Source organism: Mastacembelus armatus, chromosome 23 (assembly GCF_900324485.2).
Source record: "Mastacembelus armatus chromosome 23, fMasArm1.2, whole genome shotgun sequence".
Classification (NCBI taxonomy): Eukaryota; Metazoa; Chordata; class Actinopteri; order Synbranchiformes; family Mastacembelidae; genus Mastacembelus; species Mastacembelus armatus.
Window position 1 is genome coordinate 1,913,993 of NC_046655.1, and position 17,276 is coordinate 1,931,268.

General features: G+C 38.6%; 1 protein-coding gene across 8 annotated transcripts in view; it reads left to right on the forward strand.

The window, feature by feature from the left end:
• Nucleotides 1-17,276, forward strand: part of LOC113141999 (pleckstrin homology domain-containing family A member 5-like) — a 190,326-nt gene that overhangs the window by 133,745 nt on the left and 39,305 nt on the right. For all 8 annotated transcript variants that reach the window (XM_026326710.1, XM_026326714.1, XM_026326711.1 and 5 more), the window contains 3 exons: nucleotides 12,075-12,255; nucleotides 13,933-14,037; nucleotides 14,977-15,049. In XM_026326710.1, coding sequence (XP_026182495.1) covers nucleotides 12,075-12,255; nucleotides 13,933-14,037; nucleotides 14,977-15,049 — 359 coding nt within the window. The remainder of the gene's footprint in view (nucleotides 1-12,074; nucleotides 12,256-13,932; nucleotides 14,038-14,976; nucleotides 15,050-17,276) is intronic.

Below are 17,276 nucleotides of genomic sequence, written 5' to 3' on the forward strand. Positions count from 1 at the left end.
TCATAAACATTATTCAGCCCAGAAATTTAGCTTAATGAACCATGTTGGTGTCATTTACTATTAAAGTACATATACATAGCAAAGTCATATTTAACAGGGGGCCATTTTGACATAACCAGCAAAGAGAACTAGACTGTTTTCTAAGTATATTTTATTCTTTTGCATTTAAAGGTCAACTTACACTTTTTACAGTGAATCATGGATCATTGCAATATCTTATTTTGTTCCATGTAACTATTTTTTCATACTGAAAAGTATTGAGCCCTGTGGAATAACACATCTCCCTGTGGTTGTGTGGGTTTTCTCCGGGTACTCTGGTTTCCTCCCACAGTCCAAAAACATGTATGTCAGGTTGATTGGTGACTCTAAATTGCCCATAGGAGTGAGTGTGAGTGTGTGAGGTTGTTTGTCTCTATGTGGCCCTGTGATGGACTGGAGACCTGTCCAGGGTGGACCCCTGCCTTTCACCCAAAGAGACCTGGGATAGGCTCCAGCAGATCCCTGTTACCCTGGTTAGGAATAAGTGGGTATAAATAATGGATGGATGGATGGATGGAATAACACAAGGAGCTACAGAATTCTCTCTTAACTGCAGCAACAGATTTGTTTCTCTGTTAGACTTAAAACGATCACATACAAATGCCTGCCTACACGAAGACCAACTCAAAGCACAACAATCACACCAAGAAATTGTTGACCAATAATCAAGATTCTGACCATTCTAACCATTCAGTGCCAACATTTAGTACTTGTCAGTTTTAGGATTTTACAGTTCTGTTAATAAACTGTAGTCACTTGTAGAGGAAAACTCTGCTGCTCATACTGCAGGGAAAACCAAACTGCAAACAAGTGGATCAGGGGGAAAAGTTGATTTTATTTCACTACAGAGCTTCCTGATCTTGGTTAGATGACTGAATAACAGCCTGCACTGCCAGCACTCACACAGGCCAGTTTCATCAGCAAGCCACTGAAGTGAGAATAAACAGAGCAGCAAAAGGAAAGGGTTTATGGAGGAAAGGTTAATAAAGGCTAAGATAACCATGCAACTGAAAGATGAAAAGACAGACGAGATGAGACAGAGGTAAAGATTGAAAAGGCTGAGAGAGGGAAAAAGAGGATTTGCTATGTGTTGTGTGTTAGTTACCCTTCTTTTGATCCAGGCTCTTGTTACTAAAGGCAAGTGAAGGCCTCATCCGCTACTCAGTCAATTGGCCCACAATTCAGTGTCCCTGACAGAGCCATAAAATGGGAACAATTTGAGAATATCTGCCTCTGGCAACAATTAGTTTCTGTTTTTTAAGGCTAAATGTTTTTGCATTGCACACACATAAATGAGAAAGCTATATGTGAATGTTGCCAGCTCAGCCAAAAAATATTTCAAATTTAATGCATTATGACACTGAGCTTATCCAGTGAAGTCAGTGAGGTTGCCAGGCTGCTATGAAAAGGCTTGTGCACCCACACTGTGGGAGTCTTAGGGATTTAAAAGCACAGTGGTGTGGGCAGACACCAGTAACACCACAAAATACATTTTAATGCCCCACAGGATGTGCCAGCGAAGTGCAGAGCATACTCGTTGTTCATTCATTTGGTGGCTATTGTAATGTAGGTTTTGCATTTTATTTGCTTTTCATACTAACTAACCTTTCATTTGAACTAACTGAGACTAATGTTGAGCTTCCTATAGCAGGAAAGGTGATGATATTTTGTTGATTTGTCACTACAAGTGGCACTTCACATTAGACATACTGGAGGATAGATCTTTTTCCAAATCAAATTCAATTTATTATTATTTTATTGATGCTTCCAAAGAGACCTTGATTTAATATCACTGCTTAGAAGCCATTTTTTCTTGTTTGTTGTATTTATTCATGTAAGTGCATTATCATTCTTCATCTTGCACATCTGTGAAGATCTTAAAAGCCCTGATTTTGAAAAGTGCTAGATAAAAACTGCACTTATTCCACTTTTATCATCACTTTGTTTGAAGCATAGTGACATCTTGAGAGGTAACTGTCAATTTGTAAATGGCCTCACACAGATATTAAAAGAAAGTAGAATCCTTTCCCTTTCTGATCTTCATTGTCTTCATTACATCCAGTTGCATTTAACTTTGCACATCCAGACATCCTGTCCCCATGATGACTAAGACTTTTCATGAACAGCCTAAAGATATGATCGACAAGGTATCTTTGAGCAGGGAAGTATAAGATATTGCTTTCTGTTTTTCAATGTGAAGTCAATTGTTAAAGTCCAAATCAAAGGACGTCCCAAATCAAAGGACAATGAACCAGAGCTGCCAGTATAGCAACAAACCTATTGTTGCTCCTGGGAAACCAGGAAGAATTCCAAATTATGCCACAAAACACTGTAAACTATTCTAAAAAATATAATTAACCAGAACTTCAATTTACCAATGCAGCTTCCTTAGCTATTACTTGTTTACCCCCTTTAAGAGCTCAATATTAAATGTGACATGCTAGCTTCCCTAAAGTGCTTTTGTGAAACTGAGAGATAGGATAACTGCTGGTCTTAAGTGCTTGACAGAATCTCCTTTTAAAAATCCATGACATTAAGGGCTCTGATATACTGCACAGCAAAGGCCTTTAATCAGTCAAAGCATATCACAGATTTTTTAACCCTGTGAATAAATGTATCTGCTTATCAAGTGGTCATTTTAAATTCTAAAGCAAACTGGAATATATTTTGTTTATTGACCTGACAAGAAATGGATGCTTCTATTTGATATGTGAGTTCAATAAATATTTAATTTGCAGAGTTAGGGTTTTCCATTTTTGCTTCAAATGTGGCTGAGTAGCCATAAGTATAGCAAAGGAGATGATCAGAGCTCACATTTTAGAATATAAAAGAGCTGCTAATCTGCTGCAAGGCAAATTAATAGTTGGCATGCCAGTTACACTTGGTTTTGCTAAAAGTACAATATGGCTAATTATGGGGATTAGCAGTGATACTCTATAACTATATTTAAGATAGAGGCTGTGCAAGATAAAGAATGAAAAAGGATAATGTTATTACAAAGGTTTAATAAAGCATTTAACTTTTAATACAGCAGCACTAACTAGAAGTACAAATGCAATGACAGCCTATTTTTCCAATACAAATTGAAACTTAAATCTAAATGTAACCACTGAAAATGGGAATTATGATGAAATACTTTACACCACTAGAAATAAAAGCAAAATGATTCGGTGAAAGCTGGAATGGACTTGGAATATCTCTGGGTTTATGAATGAAATTCCTCCACAATCCTCTGAGAATTAGACAAGAAGACACAGAAAAAGAGTTGCGTCAAACTGAGATGATCTAGGCATCACACCGGCATTTATGTTGAAGTAAGATCTTTGAAAACGAAGGGCTGTGAATGAAGATGTAAAGTTATGATATTCCTTTGAGTCAGTGTCTTTATGTTGCTATCAAAATGAACAAGTAAGTCCCAGGATACAGATTCACCATCTAAATTCTCTAGATGTTCACTAAAGTCTGTTTTCTGACAATTTAGGTTCTTCTCTCATGCCAGTGAACAAAATGTGAAACTTCTAATAACAGTACATTTTACTTTTTGTCCACATGATTCAGATATTCACACCATTTATCACATGTAATTGGACCATGCTTATGGCTCAGGCCAAAATTATTTCATGATGAACCAAAAATCCAGCCTTCGAAAGCTTGGTTTTCTTGCCAAATCACAGCTATTGGTTATTTACATGTGTGCTCATAAGCTGACATTTGAGACATTGGGGAATGCGTGTTTTACATGGCCATGAATTTCATTTAAAACTATACTGTACTGTAAAACTTTGGCATTACCTCAGGCCCTCACCCTTAAAATTTCTGCACCACCCTCTCAGTAGAAGGAAATATACGTGTTGTCTGATTTGTAACAATGAATGTGAATTTGCACCTTGACTGCATAACTGAGCAGCTGGCAGCAAGGCTTGTCACTTGCAGTCTTTTTTTTTTTTTTTTTTTTTTTTTGACATATTGTTGACAATTACTGCTCTATTTTCCTTAAAAGCACTTATGGATCTTACTGTGGGGAGAAGAATCTACACAAGAGATGATCTTATCTTACTACAAAGTAACAAATATGGACTATATAACCCTATATCAGCTGAGCTGATGCCGGATGCCGAGCTGGTGCTAAACTAAAGGCTAGGAGATGGAGATAGAAACCTTTCTTACCATCCATCATCATGGGGAATGTCAACTCTCTACTGAACTAAAGTGATGAGCTGGAGACACTGGTTAAGACCCAGAGAGCATGTCATGAGTGTAGCCTGATGTGTTTTACTGAGACCTTGTTGAATCAAAACACCAAAGACTCCTGTGTGGATGTGCCTAATTTCACCCTGGTACATGCAGACAGAGATGATGAGGCAAGTGGCAAGTGAAAAGGTGTAGGACTGACTTTATTTGTGAACAAGAGATGGTGTAAACCTGGTCATATTACTGCCAAGGAAAGGATATGTTCTCAGGACATTGAGCTTTTGGCAGCTGGTCTCAGATCTTACTGTATGTTCCCAGGGAGATCAGTCATATCATCACCATACTTGATTACATTCAGCCAAGAGCTAATGCTAATGTTCCATATGAAGTCTTCCATCAGACTGTTTACAGGATACAAACTCAACATTATCAACACACCTGAGGCAACTGAGTCTCTAAGAGACTTCTTTGAATGCACAGACTAGAACATATTGCTGGGAGCAGAAACGAACAGCATGGTCATTGACAGACAGGTTGACTGTTTCACGGATTCTAACATAAACGTCTGTAGAGGCACTGTTATACCTACACAGTCTGTGCACTGTTTCCATAATAACAAACCCTGGATCACTAGCGATATAAAGGCAATCTTTAACCAGAGAAAGGAGGCATTTAAAACTGCAGTCAAATAAAGGCTAAAGAGGACTACAAAAAGAAATTAGAAACAACAACATCTGAGCTGTGGAGGGGAATTAACAACTTCACTGGCTACAAAAACTGGGCACCATTTGGTGATGTAGGCAAAGCCAATGAATTCAACAAGTTCTTCAATAGGTTTCATGCAAATATACCTTCTTCCCCAGCCTGTCCAGCCATACCCCTTTATTCTTCCTCAATGTCTCCTCCCTCAACTCCTCCTCTTTGTCCTCCACCTGTGTGGATCTCCACCACTGCAGCTATGGTTCCCTTAGATGGTTTATGTCCTAGGCTGCTTAAGGACTGTGCTATTGAACTGGGTGAAACTCTCCAGAGGATCTTGAGTCTACAGTTGGGGAAGGTCCTAGCTCTGTGGAAAACATTTGGTATTGTTCCAGAATCTAAAGTAAAGTGTCCCACTGAACTAAATGACTACAGGCTGGTGGCTCTCACATTCAATAGGATGATTCTCCATCTTCTGAGACTTGAGGTCAAACACTCAATAGATCCCCTGCAGGTTGCTTGCAGAGAACACATTGGTGTGGATGATGCTGTCCTCTAGATGCTTCACCATGTTTTGTCTCATCTGGAAGAATCTGCAAGTTATGTAATGATTATGTTCTTTAATTTTTCAAGTGCATTCAATACCATCCAGCCAATCATCCTCAGAGACAAGCTCAAAGGGATTTTTTTTTTATTTTTTATTTTTTATTCTATTTAACCTTTATTTAACCAGGAAATAACCTTATTACAATTAAAAATCTCTTTTGCAAGAGTGTCCTGACCAAGACAGCAGCATTACAGAGATCAGTTACAAATAGACATTATAACCATTCACTCATACAATAAAACACATTGTAAAACACATGACTAAAACATCGCAATAAAACATACATGCAATACAAGGTACCAACAAGTGTAGTCTTCAGTGTTCCTAAAGCATCCATTACTTAAAACATCTACAGCCAGAATTTCCTATTAAGAGGTTATGCAATGTTTCTTTGAATGTATTTAATGACACCAGCTCATTTAATTACAGATTGATTTGCAAACTGTTCCAGGCCGAGGGAACAGCATATTTAAAAACCTTCTTTCCCAGCTCTATTTTTACCTTAGGAACAGACAATGTCAAGAAATCTTGTGACCGGAGAATATAATAATTTGAATTCTGACGTAAAAATCTGAAGATACCTAGGATGCAGACCTAAGACACATTTATAAATAAGTAAATACCAATGTTTTAACCTGCGAGTGGATAAATCTGTCCATCCAACATGTGCATACAGAGCACAGTGAGTGAGAGCTTTATAATTTGCTATGAATCACAGAGCACCATGATAAACAGTAGCAAGGGCATGCACTCACTTGCAAGAAGCATGCATATAAACAATGTCACCATCAATGTTAATTTTGACAGCAGATTTTAATTTAGTTTTAGCCATAGTCTTTTGACAAAAATGCAATTTTAGTTTTAGTCATATTTTAGTCATCTGCTTTGTTTTAGTTTTAGTCTAGTTTTAGTCAACTAAATCTACAGTATTGGATTTAATTTAAGTGTAATTTAGTTAAACTATTGTAATATAAAAAATAACTTAAAATTAAATAAAAACAAGTTTCATTTCATTAAACATATGGAATATAGCCTTTTTATAAAACATCAAAAATTAGATATGCATTGTTTATAACCTGCATGTGACATTCTTCATTCTTTAAAGCAAAAGTGCAACTCCAAAATATGATATAAAAAGAAAAACTGCTCCACACGGTTTACACAGTCTTGTTTGTCTTGACATCAAATGTGAAATTGACCCATATATCTTGTCTGTGTTTTCTCCCAGCTGTTGCCATTTCATTATAGTTTTAAGTCACACAGACACCCAATGTATGCACAATGATGTTGTGTACTCGCACATCCCGCGTCGCCGGGAGGATCATTTACTTTCCAAATGTGCGCGTGCATCTTACATGTCTTACAAGATTAATTCTGATTGGATCTTTTCCAAAAATGTCTCTCACATTTTCGTCTCGTTTTTATTAGTTAACGGAAATGTCAATATATTTTAATTAGTTTCAGTTTCAGTCTTTTTACAACCTGTAAAAAGAGTCAAAAGAAAGTGACTCATCTATTAAAATCCCAAGATATCTATACTCAGACACTGATTCGATGAGATAACCTTGAGAAGTGATGATTGAAGGCAGGTCCACAGGCCTTGCCTTTGCTTTTGAGATCATCAGTTTTATTTTATTTGCATTTAAAACCAATTTTAAATCATGAAAGTGCAGCTGCACAATATTAAAACCACTTTGGAGCTGAATAAGAGCCAAATTAAGTGTGGGTGCTGAAGTATATATGACGGTATCATCTGCATAAAAATGAAAGCTGGCATTGGAAATGTTTTGAGCGATGTTATTGATATAGGGAATGAATAGGAGACACTTGTGGTAGGCCCTTAGTAACAGTAAGTGGATTGGAAATAAGACAATTTGTTTGTACACACCGAATTCCTTGTGAGAGAGAGAGCAGCACAGTATTGCTTATTGTCTAGAGAGTCAGTGAGATCATTTAGAACTTTTAAAACTGCAGTGATTGTGCTATTGAGTGGTTAGCACTGTTGCCTCACAGTAAGAAGGTCCTGGGTTTGCAACCCATCAGGGGTTTTTCTGTGGAGTTTCTGGACTTTGCATGTTCTCCTCGTGCTTGCATGGATTTACTCTGGGTACTCCAGTTTCCTCCCACAGTCTTAAAAACATGTATGTCAGGTTGATTGGTAACTCTGAATTGCCCATAGGAGTGAGTGTGAGTGTGTGAGGTTGTTTGTCTCTATGTGGCCCTGTGATGGACTGGTGACTTGTCCAGGGTGTATCCCTGCCTTTCACCAAAAGAGAGCTGGGATAGGCTCCAGCAGATCCCTGTGACCCTGGTTAGGAATAAGCGGGTATAGATAATGGATGGATGGTTGTGCTATGTGATTTCATAAAACCAGATTGAAAAACAGATAAAATATTATAATTTTCAAGGAATTCCTTAAGCTGCTAAATGACCAGCACCGGCCAGGACAGATAGTTTGGAAATGGGACGATAGTTGTTAGATGTTTGTAATTTCAGAGGTGGAAAAAGATAAATTAAAAATATATGTCAAAGGAAATGCAATAAGATCAGCTGCTATGCGTAAAAAATAAGGCTCTAATTTATCAGGACCTCATTTTCAGTAAAAGATTTTCCAGAATTTTGAAGGGTTTTTTAAATTCTTTGAAGTTTGAATGAGGAAATGATCAGTCTTAGCTTTTCTGTTACAAGTACAAGAATTTCGCAACTGCCTGAAATGCAGCCAGTCAGACTCATCTTTAGTTTGCCTGGCTTTTGCCCAAACTAGATTACGATCATGAAACATATCTGATAATTGGAGAACCAGGGATTTTTCCGGCCTTTAACTCTGTAACACCTGAGTTGAGCATGCTTGTTTATCAGTTCAATCAAACCATCATAAATGCTCCCCAAGCGTTCTCAACATCAGCTATAAGGTAAATTTTCTCCCATTCAAAGTTATAAAGATCATGTAAAAAACCTTGTCCAGAAACATGCTTCATATCATGTTTGATTATAATGGAAGGTTTGGTTTTTGGAATTTTAGTATTTCCAACTGTTGCAATGACACAGTGGTCACTGATATCATTTGCAAATATGAAAGGTGTAGAATATTTATGAGGAACATTAGCTATAATTAAATCAATTAAGGGTGATTTTTCAGGAACCTTCATATTTGGTCTAGTGGGCCCGTCCACAACAAATTTAAAGCGGTAATGTGTGCTTTGCAATCATCAGATACAGGATGTAATCAATTCCAATTTAAATCTCCCAAGACTATTAACTCCTTATATTTCAGAGCTGATATCAGCTGCATTAAAGAGGGAAGAGCACTGTTTTCAGCTGAAGGTGTCCTATAAACACAGACAACTATAAATGTAAAGATTGTGAAACCTCAAGATCCAATGCCAGAAACTCAAACTGCTTATTCACTGTCTTAAAGAGAATAAAAGGTATTTTTTTACAAAGATCGCAACACCACCACCTCTTCTAAGATGGTCAGTCCAGTCTGGTACACTGTACCCATCAATATGAATAGCATTATTTAATACAGACTTTGTTAACCAAGTTTCTGAAAGAACCATAACATCTGTATTTGTTGTCTGTGCCCATATGCGAATCATATCCATTTTTCCCAGCAAACTGTGATATTCAGTTGTATAAGCCTAGGCTAGACCTTGCTTTAACATCAGCTGGTGTGTTAAGATTTGTAACTGTATCAGGACCTAGATTTGGCTGCACATTCCCAGAAACCAACAACAATAATGCAATAAGCCACCTCTGTTTCATGTATTTACTCATAAGAGTAGGGATGGGGTGGACTCCTCCTGTTAGGGTCCTGGTTTTCTGAACTTCCTGTTTAGGACTTTTATTTTGTAATCTACTTCCGGTGATCCCTCAGTAACCAGCAGTAACTTACTTTCATTAGTCTAATTGGTTTCAACTGTGTATCCTACTATTTAAGCAGGTCTGAAGCATTTTTGCCAAATTGTGGTTTGTTATCACAGTGATCACTCTCCACCCAGTCTGTATGATTCCTGCCTGCTGCTCATTGCCTATGGACTCTGATTCTGCCTGTTGAACCTAATTCTGCCTGTGAACCTGATTCTTGCCTGTAGATTGTTACTCGACCTGGACCGGCTTCTGACCCTGTTTATGGATCTGGACCTGAGCTATGTACTGGTGCTTACTGTGAATTTTGAAATTCATAGTGTTGCCAGGCTAATGATAAGAGCATCTCAGTATTCTACGGACATCTAATCTAATTTGGACTATACCTTTTGTTCTGTATTTTTGGATTATTGGGACTTTATGTTTCATTGAGTGCTTGTTCAACAGAAGAGGAGAAGGATCTTCCTCCTGAAGAGGAATCTAATCTGCACAAAAGATACCTATTATTTACCTGAATTCCTCAGATTACCAGTGGTGTATTCTTCCTATCACAAGTTTCAGAAAACATTGCCATCTTGATGCCCCTTGAAACTCCTCTGCCTAACAGCATAAGCACCAAAGGACTGTTTCTCTCTTGAGCTTAATAATAGCGGCAAATATTCAAATCCAGTACCCGTACCTTACCTTTCCTGCTGGACCCGAACCCTGTACCTCAGCCACTACCTTGGTGTTTTTAATAAGCACTTTTTAAACTAAGCTCTTCCTGTCAAGCTTCCTTTCTGAGGTCAACCACAAAAAACGATAAACCTAACTAAGAGAATAAAGAGTAACCTGGCATATGTGTTAGGATAGTCTAGGTGCTCCAGTGTGATGTTGAGAGCAACACAAAATGCAACTTATATTCAGTGTTTGATCTGGACCAGAATTAATGTCTCGAAGCATTTGGGTATCACTGACGTAATTGCAATTTGGTGGTAGTAATTTTGCAAAACACAATTTTGCTTGGGAATGGGCACAGGAAAGATTATAGCTTTGAGATAAGCTGGAACAACAATTGGGTTCAGGGCGAGTTTGAAGATATTAGTAGAAACCTCTGCCAACTGATCTGCACATGCCTGGAGGACTTACCCTTGGACACCTTCTGGTCCAAATGCCTTTCTCATACAACACCTTACCAATGGCAGATGAATAACCAGCATGAAGTGGACTGTTCCTGACTACTTTTACTACTTAGTACTTTCACGACAAGACTACCTGAATTTCTAATAATGTATCTAATCTTATCTCTTACCTTCTAATATGGATCTCACTGAACACAAATTGAGCTTCCACTTGCATACAACCCAAGATGCTGGAGGACACTTTGTTCTAAAAATGTCCAAATGAGAACTATTTTTGTTCTTTGCTTATATTCTGCTGCCCTTGGGACCAGGGATAAAGCTGTCACTGTGTGGCAGTACGAATCAGACTTTGGACTGTGAACCTTCTTTTCCTCATATTAGGTATTGCCCTTCCATTTGCCTAGAGACAAAAAACTTTGAGGTTTAATTTATTAGGCCAAAGTGATATAGAGGCATATATCAGAGGTGACAGAGAATAATAACTGTGATGCATGTGACCAGTTCTCTTCCACCTGTCTCGCATTCTCACTTTCTTTATCTCTTTCTCTCATCTCTGTTGCTCATGCTAATTCAATCCACTCTACTCCTGCAGTGGCTCTCATCCCTCTTTAATGACCCTAAGAGAGGCAGTGTGTTATTAAAGAGTGAAGATTGGGTCTGCTTGATGAGATTTCAGGAGTAGGTTGATTGGCTGGCTAGATTCTTGTGGAGAAAGATTCTGCTACAAAGATAACCAATTCCTCTATCAATTTAGTAGCAAATCACACATATCCACAAAAGCATCCATTTGCCCACACAAATTCTTCTAAGTGAATGAACTCATGCATTCGAGACCACATTTGTACCCACTACCTTTGCCCTTTTCACTGACATTCAGTATTTACTCCTTCAGTGTAATTCCTTTGGGCTGGTGTATTTCAACTTCCATCCAGGCAATTCCAGGCAGAATGACCTCATCTGCAACAAGCAGAGATCCGGTTCTGGGGCACCAATCTGGACATTCTGCATTCATCAAATGCCTGTTAAGGTTCTGTACATGAAAATCACAAATCAATGCAAAAGCACAACCTTGGCCTAGCTGAAAACCAAAGAGAACATGCTTGAGACCTGCTTCAAGCACATCATAAGTTCTTTCCTTGTTTGCATAGTCACATAGCCTGGGGTGGGGGAGTAAAATTCAGTGATCCCTCTAGTATCTGTGCAAGAGGGAAGAGCTGGTCCAAACAGAGTTGTTCCTCCTGATTTATGGTGATAAAAAAGACTTATCCCTGTAGTTTCTATCAGACACTTTGGTCAGACATTCCCAGTTCTCTTTCCCTCTTTTCTTATCAAATGTTTTCTAAACTACACAATATGTGCAGTTTTTAAAGGTTTAAATCTTCTACATGACTATACATCATGCATCATAATGTATTTCCTTGTATCTATCTTGAATATGAGGTGGAATATTAGTTTTTACCTTATTCGATACAAAAGTAAAATTATATAACATTATATAAACATCTGTCTGACTCCCTCTTTCTTTGTCCATGTCTGTCGCCCTGTGGCAGGCCAGGTCCTAAGGCTTCGTCAGAGCAGGGCAGCAGTAGTGACAAGAAGGAACGTCCTACGAGCACCATGAGTGAGGCTTCGAACTACACGGGTGGCTCTGACTACAGCACCTTTCCCGGCAGCCCTGCCACCACTGTCACTACTGCCACTACCACCTCCACCTCCACCTCATCCACACGGGTCAGTCTTCATCCAAACAAATTGCAACAAAAGGTGCAATAAACTGAGGACTTCTAATGCAGTCCTAATTAAACAAATGAAATACACCATCTTAATTAGAGAGTTTTACAAGTGGTGATAGTTGGCTTTTGTAAAATATTGACAGTGCCAAGTTAGCTCCTTCCCCTTGTTTCCAGTCTTTAAGCTAAGCTAACTGGCATCAAGCTGGAGCTTTAGATATAATCTGCTCTGCCACAGAGATGTTCCTAAAATAACAAATTATGCCCCTAAGTAATTTGCAAGTTGTCTTCTATAAACGAAGCAGTTACTCAGGTTTAAGTTTTCAAGTGATTTGTTTTACAGTCATTGTTTAGCGTACTGTGTTGCCAATTGATGGACAGAATGAAAGGAATGAATAGAAGTGATGCACAACAACGTTAAGCAATGAGTGCAGCTGCTACCATGCCTGAAAGAGTTGATTTGTTGTTCCCATAAAGTTGTGCTGGAGGTCAACCTCAGGCCATTTATAGTGGTAGCATGCTGAGTCATCACTGACACCCTGCTCTCAATGACTGGAAGGTGTCCATGTCGTGTCATAACCTCTCATTTCATGCTGGGCAATTCAGAGTACAGGCGAACTCAGCTGTCTTAGCATCTGCACAGGTCACTGTGCAGATGCAGTGTTATACTGACCAGAGTGTCCATTCATAAATGCTTAATAAAGCACACAACACACAGGAAATAAATATGCATGGGTAGATCAAATAAGTGGTTCCATGCTTTCATGAATAAGTGATGACTTATTTCTGCTTACACTGGCCAAAAGAAAGCATAACATTGCATATCTTCATGTATTTATGAGACATTATTTATAACTGAGCTTTACAGGTCCAGGCCTGTGCCTTTGTGAAAAAAGGGTCAAAAACAATCATGAAGTTGCTGGTATCTGCAGTGTAAATAATTTTGTTTTGCATCTTTTTAACATGCAGGACAATTTTGCCACTAAACAAACCTTTGCTGAAGTAAACACATATTCCCAAATAAAATGGTAAAATGGAAACCCTGGAGTGTGGATAATAAATTGCACCACAATTATCTGCAGCACATTTCAATCATGCTGTTCATTTCAGGTGTATAAAAACATAATTAATGATAAAACTGCACTGTGGAATATGAGAAGACATTCACAGAGCAAGCGAGGAGGATCACAAAAAACTTTAGGAAACTACTGTAACACATGCTTGATAACAGGATAACATATTGTAAATGCTTCTATAATAATTTTAGCATATTTGTATCAAACATAGACTTCAAATGACTCCTTGTATTTTTTTCCTGTTGACTGACATAAAAGAGATTTTTTTTGTGCTGCAGTGCTTCATTTTTCAGTAAGTGAGCCATGATGTATGGGGATGTGGAATATGCTTTGTTTAATGAGCTGAATGCATCTGCCTCTGTTGTTGCTTTTTATAGCTCTCCCTGCTGGGTTCACTCTGCAGGAAATGTAGGATGAAAACCCTAACATGGGTTTTTTTTGTTTTGTTCTGTTTTGTTTTTTTTTGGTTGTGCATGAAAATTGTATACATTATTTTGTGTGACAAGCTGAAAATGTGCATATCTATATCTGTAAATGTTTCTTCTATAGAGTCAAATATCATAGCATATAGCATTTACAAAAAATATTTTTTTATTTGACAGCTTTCTAGGTCTTCCAAAAAAGTTCACAACTTTGGCAAGAGGTCCAACTCCATCAAGAGGAACCTTAATGCCCCAGTGGTCAAGAGCAACTGGCTTTACAAGCAGGTACAGGAGGAAGGCAATTTATCTTCTGTTTTCAATATTGTTGCATCAGAAACACTGAATCCCAGTCTTGATGCTATTCATGCTGCAGGGCTTTATGGACTTTAGCTCACCTAGTTTGAGACTCAGGGTTGTTCTCTCATTATCTTCCCACCCACATGCTACAGGTTCAGCAATTCTCTTCACCCCACTGAGATCTACTGTGGGTCAGTATTTCAATTGGTCTGTGGACCTCTGACCACTACATACTACCCTATAGAATAAACACTGTTCAACTCAACTTTCCACACACAGTTAGTGCAACTGTCAGCAACCTCCATATCAGCCCAGACCCCTGCTCTGCCACTCAATGTATTCACATCAAGCCAAGAATCGATTCACTTAACACCAGCCAGACTCTCCCTTCTCTTCCCCATAGACCTGTCAGGATAAGTGTTCACTGACAGAAGAAATGTCATCATTGTTTAACCATTGCTCCTAACCTCAGGATCTGTGGCTGAAAACGACACATCACAAAGCCCTAAAAACCCAAGTGGAATAGGTGAATGGTCTTGAAAAACATGTTATCATGACTGCAGTCATTATGGCGTCAGGAGGGTTGGGAGGGCCACATCAGCAGTGTAGAAAATAAAGCACAGGCCTTTGCCCAAAGTGCCACAGAGGGAAATTTGTCACTGCATTATGAAGAGATAAAACAGAGCAATTTGTCTCAGAGGAGGAGATAGAAGCTGGTTAATAGAAGCAGCCAGAGGGGGAGACAGTGCGGGTGTCAGGAGGGATGAAGTCAGGGGAGATCAAACTAGGGAGAAAAGTGTGTGTCTGTGTCTGTCTGTGTGCGTGTCTGTTTGTGTGTCTGTGTGGGAGAGAAACAGGCTGTATTATTCTGTGTAACTACTACATTTGACCGACTGGCTGATTGTCTGTGATCTTACACCCCTGCAGGACAGCACAGGCATGAAGCTGTGGAAGAAGAGATGGTTTGTTCTATCAGACATGTGCCTCTTCTACTACCGCGGTACACACATGTACACAAACACATACACACACACACAGACAAATCCAAATTTAGGATGCACAGTAATTAAGTAAAATTGTTTAGTTGTAAAATGAAAACCTATTTTCAGCAGCTAAAGAGTCTATGTTTTTAGGAAGACACATTCAAACTCATGTTTGAAGGCCACCCCATGTCCTCATCAGTTCTCACAGACGTGTGACAAATGAAAGGAAAAATCTAAGTAGAAGATTGGGCAAACAGAATATTTGAATATTAGGGATTCACTGCTCCTATGTGTCAGGTTGGTATCTGTCCTGCTTCTCTTTCCCACCCCATCCTTTTACTGCAGTCATCACTTTCAGAATGGTAAGTCTTTATTGGGAAACCAACAATGTTGAAACTGCAGTTACCTAACATAGCCAAAAGATGACAGGATGTTGTAATTTTGAAGGTCAGTTGTTCAGGAGTTATTTTTTTATTTTGAAGATTTTGAAAAGGTTTTGTAGGCCTTTATTTAACCGTGATACAAGATGTGAAGGAGACATGTATATCAAAAGAAAAAGTTTGCACTGCAAGTGTAGAAGATTTATTTTACATGTATTTTACATGTTTAAGATAGGTTAAAGAGATGTAGTGAAGGAGGACATGAGGATAGTTGGTGTGGGTGAGGAGGATACGGAGGATAGGGTTGAATGGAGGGCGGATGATTCGCTATGGCGACCCCTGAAGGGAGCAGCCGAAAGGAAAAGAAGAAGAAGAAGAAGATAGCTGGTTAAAGAAGCTCTTATGACACAACATTGGTTTTACAGTGTATTAACAACAAACATTTAGAAGGATCTGTGCAGCATACATTTAGTAGATCCATTCAACTATGCTTCATAAAGGGCAAACCACACCTACCAAAAAAACATATCATCCATCTGTGTTGTATTGGGACATTTAGCAGTTGTAATACTTATGACAGGAGAAAAAAACATCATTGGTGATGTATAAAGAGCAGAAAAATTTGTGTACTATGGAAATTACATCCATTTCAAAACAGTAGTTTATTTTGACCCAAATTATGATGTAAAGCAGGAGTGCCCAAGCCATATTCCGCCAGGGCCAATTGCCTGCTTGTTTTCCTGCCCTACACACTGCTAATTACCTGAATCAGGTGTGTTCAGTCGATCAGAAGCCGGAAGATACCAATTCTCTTTGTGTTCCCCCCTTCGTCCCTCATCTGAGATACCATCTCTGTGTGACATTGTCACAGTGTGGAGAAATGTTTTTTATGTTTTTTTTCTCTTAAAAGTAGACTAAATGAAAAGCTGTCTTAACAGGGTAATACCAAGGTTAAAGAGGTCAGGTGTCCAGTTCACTTTTAAGTAGGTGTCCTTGCTTTCACCCACAGCTTCAATGCCCACACTGCAGCACTAATTTAGAACTTAACATTCACAGAAGCTCATTTGTTCCTCGTCCATATCTCCTAAGCCCTTTGAGAGAGATTTTTTCATCTCCATAAATTGACAAATTAGCCGTTCCCAGAGCGCAATCAGCAGCCGCTTTCATGACAAACCCAGGGGAGAATTGGATGTTTATTGGCTTAGCCAGCCAGAGACGAGAGAGAGGAGGCGTCCTCAGGAAGGACAATGACGTGCTCAGCTTTCCAATAATAACCTCTTATTTTTCATTGTATTCCTGCTTGCGCTACCATTTTATTCTAAGTACCTTCTGTCACTCAGGATGGGAGGTGTTTGCAGAGTTTAGAACTATAGCATTTATGTATGATCAAGGACAATACGCTTCTGTCCTACTGCAAGGGTCCTCCAGATAAATTCATCCTGTTTATATACAGTACTGTGAGGTGATACAGTAATGTGGACAACTAAAGCAGGTTATTAAGGTTACAACATTATAAATAGACTTAGGGTCTGTTAATTAAATAAAAGTACTCATATTTTGAAGGAATCCTATTCAAGGAAAAATAAAATTATGTAAAAATGTAAATAAAATTAAAAGGTAACTCATTTAAAATGAAGACTAAGCTAATTATTTTGGGGGCTAAAGAAAATATGTGAAATGTATGTGGCTTTTCTACTTAGAACGTATGTAGTGCTAGGTCATTTAGAATGTGTAGTTGCACATATTGTGACTAAAAAAACTGTTTATTTCAAGGTAGCATAAAAGAATTAGCTGTCTTCCTAGCTTGAGAGGTTGTCAGGGAGAACAGGAATGGAACCAGGAGACTCTGGGAACAGAAGAAGAC